General features: G+C 41.2%; 2 protein-coding genes across 4 annotated transcripts in view; one reads left to right on the top strand and one right to left on the bottom strand.

Annotated features, from left to right (window-relative positions):
* LOC124276892 (tRNA-dihydrouridine(20) synthase [NAD(P)+]-like) overlaps window positions 1–17,125 on the bottom strand; it is a 29,832-nt gene extending 12,707 nt beyond the window's left edge. The window contains 8 exon segments of the mRNA XM_046712560.1: window positions 4,119–4,166; window positions 7,681–7,741; window positions 8,377–8,420; window positions 8,687–8,695; window positions 8,697–8,801; window positions 13,973–14,123; window positions 15,477–15,563; window positions 17,054–17,125. Coding sequence (XP_046568516.1) covers window positions 4,119–4,166; window positions 7,681–7,741; window positions 8,377–8,420; window positions 8,687–8,695; window positions 8,697–8,801; window positions 13,973–14,083 — 378 coding nt within the window. The 5' untranslated portion in view covers window positions 14,084–14,123; window positions 15,477–15,563; window positions 17,054–17,125.
* Window positions 17,126–17,353: 228 nt separating this feature from the next.
* Window positions 17,354–18,297, top strand: part of LOC124276891 (nuclear pore complex protein Nup93-like) — a 33,480-nt gene continuing 32,536 nt past the window's right edge. Inside the window, exons 1-2 of one of the 3 annotated variants that reach the window (XM_046712558.1) lie at window positions 17,354–17,431; window positions 17,914–18,117. In XM_046712558.1, the coding sequence (XP_046568514.1) occupies window positions 17,942–18,117 (176 nt within the window). In that variant the 5' untranslated portion in view covers window positions 17,354–17,431; window positions 17,914–17,941. Of the gene's footprint in view, window positions 17,502–17,913; window positions 18,118–18,297 lie in introns of all 3 variants that reach the window. The other 2 variants (XM_046712559.1, XM_046712557.1) reach the window with 2 other exon arrangements.

Here is an 18,297-nt window from a genome sequence, read left to right as displayed (position 1 = left end):
TTGCCCTAATCGCTTCCATATTTGGCATGTGACTTGGTCATGAAATTCCGATCATTTTTGTCTGGTAGTCCCAGAATGCGATATCTCTAGCCGTTTGGCGCCATCTTGGATTGAAGTTTTTCAATTTCAGGTTGCCATGGGAACAGAAGTTGATATTCAAATGACCTGATTTTTCACGGCATCATTAGGCACAGTCAAGGGAATGCTATGTGCAAAATCTCAACTCTGTGCGTTCCATAGTTCTGGAAATACTAATTATACAGTATTTTAACGGACGAACATCGCGGACAGGCGGACATATTTGTCACTAAATCTGACCAGCGATATGATACATCGGGTCTGGGCAAAGCAGAAACACTAATCCCTTTCACCCTAGAGGTAATAACAAGCGGCGTCTTAGCTCGCCAAAAACATGTTTTTGTTTTTGTCACGGACCGGTCAAATGACCTTGACCCCGTGACCTTGGTGACCTTGACCATTAGAAAGCATTTTTGACATACTATCAAGTTCCGGGGTCAAAACCCCGAAAAACTCAAATATAACGATTTTTAATTAGGGCTCCTTTGCCTTTAGGCAGGAGACCTATTGTAATCGTTAATGTTTTATTATTATTATTTATTTTTCATGCCATGATTTTGTTCCAGCCCTACAAAGAGCACCGCTGGACAGATTAAGCTTGAAAAATTCACCCAGATGCCTACCAAGGTGTAGATATTCCCCATTAAAATCTCTAGGCTGTAGGCCCAATAGCAAAGGGCAGATAATTCAAAATTAATTCAAAAATTTCAAATGCAAATGCAAATATCTCCAAAACTAATGCTCCAATGTTTGCCGGGTTCTTGAGCAGATCGCTAATCAAAATGCTCTACAATTTTCTACTGGACGGCCTCAAGTCGCTCAAATACACCGCTTGGGCGCTTATTTGGGATTGAAGTTTTTGGTGATGTTTTTAAGCAAAATGCTGACTGCATACCTCCCAAAATGTGCTGCACTAAAACTACAAGGGCTACGGCTTTCAAACGCTGCATACTTTGTGTCTATGCATGTTTCTACACAGTAGCATCGTCAAATGTGCCTATGTTTATATGATGGCCGCCATATTGGGCGCTACTTTTGGGCAAAAGTTGTCTTCAAAAACTTTCACGGGCTACTTTGCTATTTTGAGCCAAACGAAACTTAGCACATACAACACTTTAAACGCTTGTTCTGAAGTTGCCTTTGGTTGTTGAACATTTTCTGTTCTTGGTCCTATGTCAAAAGTCACTGCAAGCGCTACGGGCGTTCAACATTATCCGTGTGAATACAACGTATGGGGAGCTAAAAGGAAAAAATACTATTTGAGACCTAATTCCAAATGAAAGAAAAAAAGAGTGCCAAACAAACTGACCTCAACTCCAGGCAGAACACGCAAACGCCACATAAAAAACTTCCAACAACGTGCACTACCAGTGATCATAAATAATGCTTACATTCAGAAACCCAAAGTTTGGACAGATTTAATAAAATACGGACTTCTTTTATCACCGACGACCCAGGAGATACATTGCCTAATGTATCATAAGTTTCATCGACATTTACAGCACGGCAGATTACCCAAAGCATGCGACAGTTCGAAGGAAAGCATAGAATCACGATATCTCCTATAGAGAGACTACTACTGCAAAGCGTGGTCCACGTGCAGATATGGGAGACGATGTAAATTTCAATTGACAATGACGAGCTAGCGCTAAACAAAATTAAAATACACTGCAGTAGAGGTGCTATTCCTTCATTGTAATTCAATCTTTGTAAGGGGTATGTCTTTTTAGGCAGCTTTTAAAGATTGTCAATGATTGAGCGCCCGGGTCAGGGTAAAAGTTGTAGCTGTGGTCTAAGGGGTAACTCTGGTCTAGCTGAAGTAAGCGCTAGTAAAATCGCTTCAACACCGACCAGGCCCGGCTTTACAATGCCCAAGAATAATACGCTTTTGGTAACAATTGATTGCTGTTTGCATGGATTTTAAAACTTCATAGGTGACCTGTATCGCGAGGTGTTACGCGGTATTTCCAGTATATATACCTGCTCTCGATTCACAAATTCAGTTGTAACAGCCCCAGTGTAACAGTGTAATGGATACTGATACAAAACTACTGAAATACCTTAACTGCTGTGTAATCACAAGTTCACTTGCGCGTGGCGTGGAGTGTGACTGACTGATTGAGTTTAGTTTTACGCGCGGTCAGAAATATTCAAGCTATATGGCAGTACTTTATATCACCGACAGCCAAGGCTTATATTACCGAATGTGTCATAGGTTTCTCCCACATTAACTATACAGCAGGTTACCCGTGGCGAAACCTGCGACAGTCTGAAGAAAAAGCGCTGACGATTATGGCCGCTGCAAAGCATGCGACAGTCTGTAGGAAAGCGAGGACGATTATGGCCGCTTGCAAAGCGCATGCTACAGTCTGTAGGGAAGCGAGGACGCATTATGTCTGCTCCTTCAAACACCTAACTCAAGCTGTTTTTATCGACTTCCCACAGACGCCAAGCAGGTTGTACACGCTTATTCACCGTGGTCAGCATGGATAGTTATGGAAAACTAATAGGTAAGTATGCAGTCACAACATCTACATCTATATTTACATATGAACATGTGCATGGGATGCCTTGGTGACTCTTTTTGTCGGAGTAATATTCCTCTCATGAAATGTCCTATAAAGAAACTACCACTGCAAAGTGTGCTGCTCCATGCAGATATGGGAGACGATGTCAATTTCAATTGACAATGACGAGAGAAGTGTGTTACTTCTGCTGTAAAGCTATGTAAGAATGCAAATACCGCTTCACGGCAATGACGATTTATCTCCTTTAGACAATGAAAATCTTATAAAATCCGTTACAGAATTATATAACTGAAACTAACGGCTTTACGGAATTCAAGTAACAACGATATAAACATAAAATGCACTTGGTATCTTGTTCTTTATTTTCTTTTCTTTATTTTTATTTTGTTTTGTCTATTGTCTAGGGTTAATTAGCTAAGTAACCCAAAGTGGACACATTTTTCTTGACTTTGTTTTACACGACTTAGGATGTCCACGCCACGAGTATACCCCCTACTGGAGTACCTTAGTTGCTGTAAAAGCACATGTTCACTTGTGTCAGCTGTGAGAGGAACAGCTGCTATGGATATTGATAAACGCTACAGAAATACAGAGCACGAGTGCTTCGTGGTATCCACATGTCTATTTGGTTGCTGTTGATATTTAGATGGAAATGGTGTTCACCAACAGTGCAGAAAAAATCCTCGCACTAAACTCGCCAGGTAACTCTATCAGTAGGCAATGCACCATAATAAAGAGCATGAGAATGTCATTCTTTCGGTAAAATGACACATGAGTTGTGTTGACTGACCGTTAAATGTGAATCAAGACTTGTCAGCTACATGTGACGTACATTTACATTCACATAATGTCAGTCACAGTGAACCTTTCAAATTATTTAGTTCAGGCCACAAAATTTTCTGTTTCTCTGACTGTTTGAACAAAGGGTTCTTCTGTTTTGATATTTATGATACCTAAGTGATATTATTTAATGTACGAAAATAGGTTTTGTGATGAGTTTCTCGAAACTTAATGACCTCCCAGTACTTCCAGTCGAAGAGCATTTGACTAGCAGTGATATGATTCATATTAACTAATACCTCTCTTACATTCATGAGATATGTGAGAGATGCAAAAGGCTCCAAAGAAGTAAAGCCAAGGAGCCCTACATCGCTGCTCGCAGCTATATTTTTAAACATATTTTTATGTACACAATTGCTGACCTCCCCTAGCATGTGTGTACAAAATAGATGACCCGCCTAACTCCCCAGAACAAAATGGGTGACCCCCCCTTAAAATCATCATCACAACCCCCTAGCCATAAATTATGAACGGTCCTTTATTAGAAAAATCTTTCAGCTCTCACTTTCTGGTAAGGTTGTATTAAAGGAGCGACATGTCCTCAGTTCTATGTTCAGCGGTAGCAAGAATAGATCTAATTGTAATCAGATAGCAGAAGAACCCTTCCCCTCACATCATTGACAGAACACTCCACATCTCATTAGTCTACTGAAGGATGCAATAAACCCTTACCTCTTTGATCTTCTCTGGATTTGACAAAAGTGCAGCCCCCATTCCTCCCTGGAACAGAGACCATATCTTAAAATTTATACCACAGAACACACATTAAGAGACTGACTGACTGAGTTTGGTTTTTCGACGCTTTTAGCAATATTCCAGCAACATCACGGCGGGGGACACCGAAATGGGCTTCACACATTGTACCCATGTGGGGATTCGAACCCGGGTCTTCGGCATGGCGAGCCAACGCTTTAACCACTAGGCTACCCCACCGCCCCACACATTAAGAGATATCACACAGAACACACATGACCAGATATCACACTGAGCACATATTACCAGATATCACACTGAGCACATATTACCAGATATCACACAGAACACATATTACCAGATATCACACTGAGCACATATTACCAGATATCACACTGAACACATATTACCAGATATCACACTGAGCACATATTACCAGATATCACACTGAACACATATTACCAGATATCACACTGAGCACATATTACCAGATATCACACATAACACATATTACCAGATATCACACTGAGCACATATTACTAGATAAAACACTGAGCACATTTTAGCAGATAAAACACTGAGCACATATTACCAGATATCACACAGAACACATATTACCAGATATCACACTGAGCACATATTACCAGATATCACATATAACACATATTACCAGATATCACACAGAACACATATTACCAGATATCACACAGAACACATTTTACCAGATATCACACATTACCAGATATCACATATTACCAGATATCACACAGAACACATATTACCAGATATCACACTGAGTACATATTACCAGATATCACATAGAACACACATTACCAGATATCACACAGAACACATATTACCAGATATCACACATAACACACATTACCAGATATCACACAGAACACATATTACCAGATATCACACTGAGTACATATTACCAGATATCACACAGAACACACATTACCAGATATCACACAGAACACATATATCACACAGAACACATATTACTAGATATCACACAGAACACATTTTAGATAGATATCACACATGAGATACATATTACCAGATATCACACAGAACACACATTACCAGATATCACACAGAACACATACATATACCAGATATCACACAGAACACACATTACCAGATATCACACATAACACACATTACCAGATATCACACATAACACACATTACCAGATATCACACAGAACACACATTACCAGATATCACACATAACACATATTACCAGATATCACACAACACACATTACCAGATATCACACATACAGAACACACATTACCAGATATCACACAGAACACATATTACCAGATATCACACAGAACACACATTACCAGATATCACACAGAACACACATTACCAGATATCACACATAACACATATTACCAGATATCACACAGAACACATATTACCAGATATCACATAACACATATATTACCAGATATCACACAGAACACACATTACCAGATATCACACATAACACATATTACCAGATATCACATACAGAACACACATTACCAGATATCACACATAACACACATTACCAGATATCAACACACATTACCAGATACATATTACACATTACCAGATATCACACAGAACACATATTACCAGATATCACACATAACACACATTACCAGATATCACATATAGAACACACATTACCAGATATCACACAGAACACACATTACCAGATATCACATAATAACACACATTACCAGATATCACACATAACACATATTACCAGATATCACACATAACACATATTACCAGATATCACACATAACACATATTACCAGATATCACACATAACACACATTACCAGATATCACACATAACACACATTACCAGATATCACACATAACACACACATACCAGATATCACACATAACACATATTACCAGATATCACACATACCAGAATACACATTACCAGATATCACACAGAACACACATTACCAGATATCACACATAACACATTACCAGATATCACAAATAACACACATACCAGATATCACACATAACACACATTACCAGATATCACAAATAACACACATTACCAGATATCACACATAACACATATTACCAGATATCACACATAACACACATTACCAGATATCACACATAACACACATTACCAGATATCACATTACCAGATATCACACACACATTACCAGATATCACACATAAACACATTTACCAGATATCACACAGAACACATATTACCAGATATCACACATAACACATATTACCAGATATCACACAGAACACACATTACCAGATATCACACATAACACACATTACCAGATATCACACATAACACACATTACCAGATATCACACATAACACACATTACCAGATATCACATATAACACATATTACCAGATATCACACAGAACACACATTACCAGATATCACACATAACACACATTACCAGATATCACACAGAACACATATTACCAGATATCACACATAACACACATTACCAGATATCACACAGAACACATATTACCAGATATCACACATAACACACATTACCAGATATCACACATAACACACATTACCAGATATCACACAGAACACACATTACCAGATATCACACAGAACACACATTACCAGATATCACACAGAACACATATTACCAGATATCACACAGAACACACATACCAGATATCACACAGAACACACATTACCAGATATCACACATAACACATATTACCAGATATCACACATAACACACATTACCAGATATCACACAGAACACATATTACCAGATATCACACAGAACACATATTACCAGATATCACACATAACACACATTACCAGATATCACACATAACACACATTACCAGATATCACACATAACACACATTATCCAGATATCACACATAACCAGATATCACACATAACACACATTACCAGATATCACAAATAACACACATACCAGATATCACACATAACACACATTACCAGATATCACACAGAACACACATTACCAGATATCACACATAACACACATTACCAGATATCACATATAACACATATTACCAGATATCACACAGAACACACATTACCAGATATCACACAGAACACACATTACCAGATATCACACAGAACACACATTACCAGATATCACACAGAACACACATTACCAGATATCACACAGAACACACATTACCAGATATCACACATAACACACATACCAGATATCACACATAACACATATTACCAGATATCACACATAACACATATTACCAGATATCACACATAACACACATTACCAGATATCACACATAACACATATTACCAGATATCACACATAACACACATTACCAGATATCACATATAAGACATATTACCAGATATCACACAGAACACACATACCAGATATCACACATAACACATATTACCAGATATCACACATAACACACATTACCAGATATCACACAGAACACACATACCAGAACACACATTCCAGAACACCTAAGGTGTGTAATACAGCCAGGAGTTAAGTTCTGATACCTTGATGGAAAACTCCTTGGGGCAGCCCATGTTGATATCCAGAGCAGATACATCATTCTCCCTTAAAACAACAGAATCTCTCAATCATGTTGAGTCAAAGATATGTTTTACAGTCCACATGAATCTTCCCATTATACCTCTGTGGCCATATGAATTGTTTTGTTTGTTGCTTAATACACCACTCAACAACATTCCAGCTATATGATGACAGTCTGTAAATAATAGAGTCTGGACCAGACGATCCAGTGATTGACACTATCGGCACTGACCTACACATTTCAGACACAATGGCATGTCATTTGGGACATAACCAAGTTAGCGAGCCTGACCACCTGATCCTGTTACGGTAGTTGTCTCTCATGACAAGCATGGGTCGCTGAAGATTTTCATTTGAACATAACTCATCATTCCTAGAATTGAACCTAATTCCTATTAGCATATTTTGGATGGCAGAATAACCTGTATGTCATTGATCAGGTCATAATATGTCTTCTGGTAGATGATGGTGCCATATATACTTGCCCAAGCTAATCTGTGTCAGATTTAAACTTGGGTGGAGTTGACTTCTTGATGAAACCTACATGCACAATTGGCATGCTGACAAACTAAAGATAAATGAGAAAATCTAGGATTCAAACTCACAACCCCAGCGCATCTTGTGAGATGAGATAGGTTTACGTAACAATGGTAACTCACACTTTCTTGGCTGCCATCAGAGCCCTCTTTGCATCTGATGTTCCCTGAATCAAAGGAAAAAATAAAACTGATTTTCTTTCCATTAAAGCTAAGTAGAGACATGTTTACCATAATATATATAAAGGACTATGTTACCTGGTGGGTGGGTGAGTGAGTGAGTGAAGAGTGAGTGAGTGAGTGAGTGAGTGAGTGAGTGAGTGAGTGAGTGAGCGAGTGAGGCCAAAATACTGACTCCCTTGGCACATTTCTTCACAAGGTACAACAATTTCTTGACATAACAGATAGTAGAAAAGTATTCCATGAAACTTACCAACTGAAAAAATATTTATTGGTTTGATTCCTAAACACTTCTCTAAGAGTAGAGAGATAATGCACTCACCGTTTACTTTGCGTTCGGCTGACAAAATCTTGAAGTCTATAATTTCCTGAAAGCATTAATAAGTTGTCATATTCAAACCATTTAAACAATACCAAATGACTGCCCATGTCTTCAGTTACAAGATACTTTAACCACAACTGGTTACTTTATAATCACTGTTTTGATGTGGATGTTCTCAGATATTTGTTTCACAATAGCAAAAACTTTTACAAACCTGTAGAGGTTATGAATTCTTTGAAGAAAGTTCACCTTGGGGTACATATAAGCATTAAAATGTCCATTTTAAAATACCTACAACAGTTGTAACAATATTTCAATAAAATATTTTACCAAACAAAAAACTTGTTTTGTTTAGTGAGACCACCCCTACAGGGCCCCTCACAGGACCCCTCACAGGGCCCCCTAAAGCTAAGAGCAGGTAACTCTGGCTGCTTACCTCGTACCTCACTTTTCATGCGGAACGTGTCAGACAGAATGAGGGAGGTGGGCGGCCGTACCCCAAGGAGGACTTTCTTCAAAGAATTCATAACCTCTACAGGTTTGTAAAATTCTTTTTCAAAAGAAGTCCTCCTTGGGGTACATATAAGCATAAGACAGACTCCCAACGACGGCGAGGCGGGAGCGGTATTCTGTCTGGCTAACATACCCTCTAGTTCAATCGAAGGCACAGCCAAAGCTGACACACTTACCGAGTCACGTGACCGCTGATGTTAATCAGGCGGGGCCGTGGCAAGGCGGGGTAGAAAGTGCCTAGTTTATATGCTACTGGCGAAATTATAATGACGGATGTAAGTCCCACCCCAACCATCAAAATGGGAAGGAATGTATGGGCAAGTCCTAAATATTCCACTCATAATCCCAAACCAGCAAAGTGTGGTGCAGGGAGGAAAAACAGTGGATATAGCGCATAACAATGCTAGAGCCAATAAAATCGGTAAAAACCACCACCAATATGATACCACCACCGTTAAAAATTGTGGAATGTTTATAACCGACACCAGGAAGTAAAATCAGTTGTGAATTCGAAAGCTCATTCGGCTAGAGAGTCACGACGCTGCCCACTGTTGAGAACTGTCTGGTCAAACCGAGCATGTTCCCGTGAGTGTTTGTTCAGCTGATAATGGCGGATGAACGTACTCGGTCGGCTCCAAATAGCCACTGAGCAGATCTCCTCAATGGGCAGTGCCGCGGCATATGCCTTTGATGTAGCCACTGCCCTAACCGAATGAGCCTGACCCTCGCCATAACAGCAAAACAGCTGCTTATCTTTCCTGATAGCAGCCGTTCGTTTGATATAAGCCTTGAGAGTCTTACGGACATCTAAGACATGAGCACGTCGAAGAGAGGTACCGGATGATGGAGGCTGAGTGAAAGCTGGCAGTTCAATAGGTGCCGTTACGTGAAAGGCGCTTGCAATCTTGGGAAGGCAAGAGTCTGGCAACTGAATACCTACTCTGTCTTTGTGAAAGACAGTCAGAGCAGTATCCGCTGACATCGCGTGGATATCGCCTACCCGCCGGCCAGATGCTACCGTCACAAGAAAGGCAGCCTTCCAACTTAACAGCTGAAGTGAAAGAGACGACAGATCGTAAAAGAGAGGACCGGACATCCAATCAAGAAATATTGACAAGTCCCACAGGGGACTAAACCGCCGGACAGTCGTACGGATTCTGTCCACGCCTGCTAAAAAGCGCTGCACAAGAGGGTGCTGCCCCAAGAGAGCACCATCGGCAGGTACATGGAAGGCAGAGATTGCCGTGGAGTAGCCCCGGGTAGTAGATGTGGCTAAGCCGGCCTCTAACCGAGACTGTAAAAACTCCTTCAATTACAGTTGAAGAAAAGGGATCGAGAATCCCTCTGCTGACACATCAGCGCGTACAACAGGCCCATCTATCCTCATATTGAACGATTGTCGAATTCCTCCACGAATTGTGTCTGCAACTGGTGCAGGAATTCCTCTCGCTTGGAGGAGATTCTGGACAGTGGCCAGGCCACCCACTGAATCCTGGGATTCGGGTGTGGCGCTCCGTTCTGGGATAGTAGGTCCGGTCGAAAGGGTAATAGTACAGGAGGCTGAGCCAGAAACCTGAGTAGTATCGGAAACCAGCTTTGAGCCGACCAAAGACGTGCAAGGAGCACAAGCAGTCGAGTTGGTTGGGTGGCAAGCTGCAAGAGGACCTTGGGAATCAGGGGTAATGGTGGGAACGACCACATAACCCTGCCCGTCCAATCGAGCTTGAAAGCGCCCGAGGCGATGGCTCTTGGATCCGGTATCCGAGAGCAAAACACCGGAATCTGGTTCTGTTTGAATCGAGAGATCTGGCGAAGGGATGTCCAAGGGGATCCCCTTGGATATATTCCCTGCCATTGTCCACCACCGCAAATGTTGAATTAGCCACCCCGGAGTGTGGAGAATCAACTTGTAACTCCGGGAGTGAACCCACATTCGAGCCAAAGCTTGCTGAATTGGTCGCATCCTCAACCGCGCTTGCCAAACAATGTCCAGCGTTGCCTAGCAACTGGAGCCAAGTCCGAGCTGAGACCCTGGGGGACTTGAGAAATTGTAACACAACTCTCTGGACTTTGGTGACACGGTTTGGAGACAGGGAGACTACACCTCGTGCTGCCTCTAATCTCACTCCCAAGAAAACCAGATCCTGGGTGGGAACAAGTTCTGACTTCTTGAGATTGATAATCCAGCCCAACTTGGTGAGTATACTCATCACGGAAAGTGTCGCATCTCAACTCAAGTGAGTGGCAAGCGCATGAATGAGTCAATCGTCTAGGTACACCAGGGTGACAGCACCTGCCCTGTGACCTGGCTACCTGCGCTGGAATTAGCATGAGTTTGGTGAACACCCTTGGCATCGTGGAGATGCCGAAACTGCACACGAAACTGATAGCACCTCCCATCGAAGGAAAACCTTAGGTATTTCCTGAACTCGGATCCCAGAGAAGGGAGGTGGGTCTCGCTTCCACTGTGGCATGTGGCCTTACCTGAGTGTGGACAGGACCCAGGGATTGGAGGTTACCATTTCCCATTCGGACATTTTCCCATTGATCTGGTACCGACAAGAGCTCTGGAGGAATTATTGCTGGGAAGCCGGGCCTGACTTCCCCTTCCTCTGAACAGGCTGGTGGGCCGCCACAGCCTTGCCCTTGCCCTTCCACGACTGTAATGGTCCATTTAACAGGTTCCTTCGCCGAGGCAGAAGGATAAGCCGAGGCAAGTGCCGGGGCCGTGCGCGAGACGAGCGACGGAGGCCGATAACCGCAGACATCATTTGGCAAGCCGACGACCTTAGAGAGTCGCGCGCCAGATGTGACTGGACCTGTCAACTGTTTATCCAAGGTGGAGGGAGACGCAACTTCCTTGACCCTGCCCACATCCACTAATTGCCTCTGCAATACCGAGATATAGGCAGAATGGATGGTAACCTTGAGGCACTGGACCGCATTGCGGTACTGCACCTCGAAGGAGCGATACGCGGACTTGAGTGCCGTGGAGTTGGCGGAAGCCGACGGCCTTGTTTCGCGGAAGCAAGCGAGCTACTAGATGAACCCCCCAGGGCAACTGACGCATAGACACAATCGTCTACCACTGGGGGATTATATAGACCGGCCTCACCCATGAGGCACCGACGGTCCAGCTCGGGCAAGTTAGGACTGAAGGCAAAATGCATAGCCGTGAGTCTGCCACCTTAGTAGGAGCGAATGCCTCCCCAGGGAGGCGAAACTCCGTAGGGTCGGGGCGCTAGAACTGACGACCACCTGAGGCAGGACAGAGGCAATGCGCTCCCGCACCTGTCTCAGGGACACACCGAGTGATACTGATGGTGTATCCGACCCTCCCCGACCCTCATCCTCCTCCATAGCCTCCTCGAACGGATCCTCCTGGAGTGAAGTCTCTGTGTCTAGAGATAGCTCCGAGGGTTCGTCCGAGGGGTCTAGGGAGAGTGACAGAGGCTCGAACAGAGCCGAGGTGCCCGGTACGACCGACCCAAGAATCGACGCTGAGTCACGGTGGCACTCATGGTACAACCCTGTTCATGGGCTTCCTCCGCCAAGCAACGCAAACATACAAGGTAGCGATCCTGAGGCGATAATGTAGCGCTACAGGTAACACACCCCTTGGACTGCAAAAAACAGAACCGCGCTATGACTAATAGCAAGGACTGTTTAACATAGTGGAATATGCACACAATAATACAGAAAAATACAACATACGGGCGATATTTAACTGCCACAGCAAAGCTATTAAAATACTAGCATAAAGCAACACTAGCGAAGCCTAATTGTGCACATAACTAACAAAGAGCAACATTTGTAAGCGATACGAAATGAACATGCTACACAATCACTCAACCATAACTTACCAAAAAACCGCTGAAAAAGAGGAATTTAGGCAAGCATAACATACGTAATGAAATATGAAAACCTTACAACCCGACTTCAATGGCTTACAAAGCCAACAGAAGGGATAAAGAAGGGACCCATCTTGCCTGCCACATGGCTGGAAACAGCGAACACGCCGGCAAAGTTACAATAAATCATGAATGAAAAAAGACATCCGAAGATTCCAGCTAGCGCCTGTGCGAAAAACAAGGAACCAAACATACAGAATTCGACTCTTTCTCACTCGTTTCTCTTTCATAGATAGGTGAAGACGTGTCTTCTACTGGACCATGCACAACCGTTCTTGACAACGACAGCATGAAAAGTGAGGTACGAGGTAAGCAGCCAGAGTTACCTGCTCTTGGCTGCAGGGGGCCCTGTGAGGGACCCTGTAGGGGTGGTCTCACTAAACAAAACGAGTTTTTTGTTTGGTAAAATATTTTATTGAAATATTGTTACAACTGTCGTAGGTATTTTAAAATGGACATTTTAATGCTTATATGTACCCCAAGGAGGACTTCTTCTGAAAAAGAATAATTAAGATCCTACTTTAATGAGATTGACAAAGAGTGGAATTATAAATATGATTGTCAAGTTCTGTGTCACTTGACTCATCAAAATTAATTCTTCCAATACTGAAAATAACAACGTTCTTGACAACTTTGTAACCAAATAATCAACTCTTCAAATGTCAGTAGACACAGGTATGCCTCTTATGGAGTCACATGTTTGTTTAGATTCACCGAATTAAGATCTGTACTTGCATATAATAGTCTATTGATATTTTACGAATCAAGGTCTGGACAAATGTTTGCTGCATACCTCACAGTATACAAGATCGGCGCCATACTCCAGAGCAAGCAGTCTCATGGGGATGGTGCACACCCTCACCATGGGGGCCAGGATAACTTTCTGTCTGTAGTCTACAGGCATTGTTGACTATGTCAGTGTTTAGATGATGCCATACACAGACCTGGAAAAAGAGATGCACAACTTCGAGAAACTTGCAATTCCAGTTTCCTGGATGTAGTTTATGCTTAAAGTGGCCCAATGCCAAACTGGCAGCTGGAGGCAAAATGTGTCTGGAAAAATGGTGCTAACAGACTTCAAATATCCGAGAAAAGGGCAAAACACAAAATATGATTCTTTTCAAATAATTACAACATTACAATTAAATATATCATTGATTAGAACACATTTTCAGAGATGCTATTTTGTCGCTTTCCTTATTTGGAACTTGTGCACATTCAGGAACTCTCGAGTTCTTTTTCTATCACACTATCTTTATGTTATGGTGCCACTTTCACTGATGATGAGCTGGGATCCTTTTCACCGTTTGAGGCCACTTTGGCTATCTCGATAAAGGACTTTAGCCACACTCAGAGCCACTCAAACAAATTATTTTCAACTTTCAATAAAAAATATTGTGACAGTCACACCTATTTTGTTTCCACATCACAGCATCTGTTTCTACACATTTTTAAAAGTGTCACTACTTCTGTTTGTACATCACATAATGAGATATAATGCATACATTTTTTTACAAATGGTAAAAGGTGACATGGAAATGCTGCAGTTTTCCTGATGCACTGTTCAGATGTTCTCCGGAGTATTGTATTTTCACTGCCACCTCGAAGATAAGTTAGGGTCACTACTAAACAGATAATAATCATAAGGATTTGCCGACCCGTGAAGATCCTGGTTAGAATTGATCTTCAGTAACCCATGCCTGTTGTAAGAGGTGACTAACGGGATCGGGTGATCTGGCTCGCTGACTTGGTTGACACATGTCATGGTATTCAGATTGTGTAGATCGATGCTCATGCTGTTTATCACTGGATTGTCTGGTCCAGACTTATTTATTTACAGACCGCCACCATATAGCTGGAATACTTATGAGTGTGGCACAAAACTAACCTCACATACCCCTTAAGGATTTTCCTCAAATTATTTTGGATTAAAGGGAAGACAAAGCAAACATATTTGCAAACTAACATATTACACTAAGCATTGATAAAGGATAAAAGATTGGTATAAAAGGGTACAATTGCTGAGAGTGATGTCACATATTTTATTTGTGCCCGATTCAAATTTTAAATCAAGAGGGAGAGATTTGCAAAATAAAACCAACAACCTTAGTGCTGCCTGTATCAAACAGGCTTCAGTCATATTTTTTTATCAGAGACAAAACGAAAAGAGAAGGCTAGCTTGTTTTTCTTAAAGATGAGGTATAAAGTACAAAATTACAGCTTGTTTAGACTAGAAGTCAGTTTTTTCCAATGCCTGTATATGTGCCACAGTTATATGCAGCCAATGTTTTGCCTACCCAAAGTTGCCTTGTGGCTAGCCTTGTATCTGCCAAATTGTCGCATGTCCAGTCATGTGTTTTTCATCTGTTCCCTTTAGGACAAGTCTACACATATAGACAAACACATGTCATGAAATGTTTAACCTCGCTGCAACAATATCCGTAAAACAAACAATCTATGTTCATTACATATTTTTAGACCATGTGCTGCCACTAAATCCCTGTGGAGAGCCAGTGATCAGCCACATTGTCCTGGATCTCACTGTTGCAGTTTATAAGAATTAAAATGTAGATAACATTGAAAGGTATGCAATAGGTGTCTATTCTTATTTTATAAACAGTTCGGTCACAAGACTGACTTCAGTTTTATGCCGCTTTTAGCAATATTTCAGCGATATCACAACGGGGGCACCAGAGAACCCGGGTCTTCAGCATGGCGAGTGAACACTTTAATCACTAGGCTAACATCTGAGGTGTAGTCACTGAAGCAGAAACATCATTCGCAGAAAAGGCAGGCAGAGCCAAATAACTTTGATAGTTATCAGTTGATATTCACAAACACTGCATTACAACTGTTGACGTACTGTCCCTCAGTCAAAGGATTGCAAGGGAGATCAGTGAAACCACAGAAGACTCCAGTCACTTCATTTTAACTACTGTAGTTTATAAATTGCCCGCTAAACCATGTCAGGGAGACGGTGTTTTCGTAGGCTGAACCAGTTCATAGACGCGGTGGATTCGTAGACCAGACTTGTTCGTAGACGTTGATTTCATAGACGTGTATAAATAATTGAAAAATAGTATTTTGTAAACATATTGATTTTGATAATCACTTGGATTTCTTTTTACCATCTTGAGGTTTAAGTGTTTGTACAGGTAATCTTTGTCGGCGGATCAGACAAAATTAGTCTACTCATCATAATTTTCCAACAAGAAAATAATGACGCTTGTTAAACAGTTTTCACTTTCATTTAGGTTGTCGGTGGATTAAAAAAAAAAAGTCTACTCATCGAAAACAGGTTGCACTGAGTTGTTGTGAATGTTAATTAGGAAGTGGTGAGTTGTTTTGATTGTGAAATACTGTGTGTATATTTAAGTGTTTTGTTTATTACTTTGTTGGTGACCCACCTTATCCTCTACTGCTACTTCTCTGCTGGTCTGCGTAGTTGAATGTTGATAATTGATGTTTTTTTTCATTACTGACCATACTTACCTAATATTATTTTTTATTTCACTAAAACTCGAACACTTTTGGTTTACACTAAAGTCATAATATCGATTTTCATCATCAATGATGTTGAAGTTTCCCCATTTTACTAACGTCTACGAATTCACAGCTCAATCCGCCTACGAATCCACCGGATTTCCACGTCTACGAACCAGTCTGGTCTACGAATTCACCTACAGCCCCCACGTCATTGAAAACCATTCCAACTGAAAACTCGCATGTTTTGATCAACGCAGCCAAATCCTTTTTTTATCATGGTCATATTTATATGTAATTATGTGTACGTCAATCTGTATATTGAAATTACTTCAAAAGGACAAATGGTTTCATCAGTCTGTCTCATAAAGCAATCAAAACGTATCCTTACATTTCATGAGGACCATGTTTTCATCATGGGGGCGGCCATTTTGATCAACACGGCATTAGGGGTAAATTATAGAACATTACAAATCACTACTTGGAATTATTAACGGAATCGCCTCCACTTGTCAAGCCATATTTGTTTCCACTAAAAACAAGAAACATGTCTTAAAATATAAATTTAATTTTGTAATACTGTAGGTGAGATTAAAATGTATATTTTGGGATCTGTTACAATATATTCCATTAGGAGCTATTTGAATGTTTCGTTTCTTGACTTAACATTTGCATAATCTTCTATTCCGGAAACGGAAACCTCCTTCCCCGCGAAGAGCTTCAAACCTTGTGTTTAGATTTCAACATTATCGTCATCTACATTATCCAGGTTACTGACATGAATTCTATATTTACCTCCGCAGCCATTTAACTATCATCTTCCAATTTTGAAGAAATTTGTGAGAGATATTTTGTTTTAACTTTGATTGTAACAGCAAACTTATTTCTTTCGTCAGTTCAATCAACCACTTTCGTTTTCTCCATGTTTGAGGGCAATACATGCATCTTTTGAATTTCCTATCTGTGTCATTTGTACTGCAAATACAGATAGGGTTGAGTACACAGATACGTGTTAGTAACAATGCCGTTATCCAAGTCGTGCTTACTACTGAGCTGTCTCACTGTCAGCTTCAGCCGGCTCACACTGCTTGCTGTGGTTCTCGCTTCGCAGATCTCACGTGTCTCTTCGTGCCTTAAAGTTAGTCGTTTTTTGGACAGGAAAACTTACTGTGGCTATGCACACATACTTTGCTAATTAAAATTGCCAACATCTGGACACCCATTAAAGAGGTGATATTTTTGTGTTAACAGCAGTTTACCAGCAGCACCCTGACCCACAATGGAGGTGGAGGGGTTCGGTGACCTGCTTCAGCAGGCAGAACAGCTGACTGCTGACATGGACAGTGGAACTGACCTGCCTCACGTTGAGCGGAACCTACATCAGATTCTAGAGGCTGGACAGAGACTGCTCACGAAGACAGCCCCTGTCAGTCAGGATGCATCTGATGTTAAGGCGTGAGTACAAGAAATAATAATTACATTATTATAACAAGCCCTTTTCAAATACTTCATATTTCATTCAGCAATTAACATGAACAAGCGTTACACTTTATTATTTTTATGACTGTCTTTGGAACAGTGTTCAAATCTCAAGTCTTATTCTTAGTTATCAGGTTGTCACATTACTATTTCATC

The sequence above is a fragment of the Haliotis rubra genome, unplaced genomic scaffold, assembly GCF_003918875.1.
Source record: "Haliotis rubra isolate DU_JTF1 unplaced genomic scaffold, ASM391887v1 Scf215, whole genome shotgun sequence".
Taxonomy (NCBI): Eukaryota; Metazoa; Mollusca; class Gastropoda; order Lepetellida; family Haliotidae; genus Haliotis; species Haliotis rubra.
Note: the sequence above shows the minus strand (reverse complement) of the source record. Positions and strands in the feature narration are given on the sequence as shown.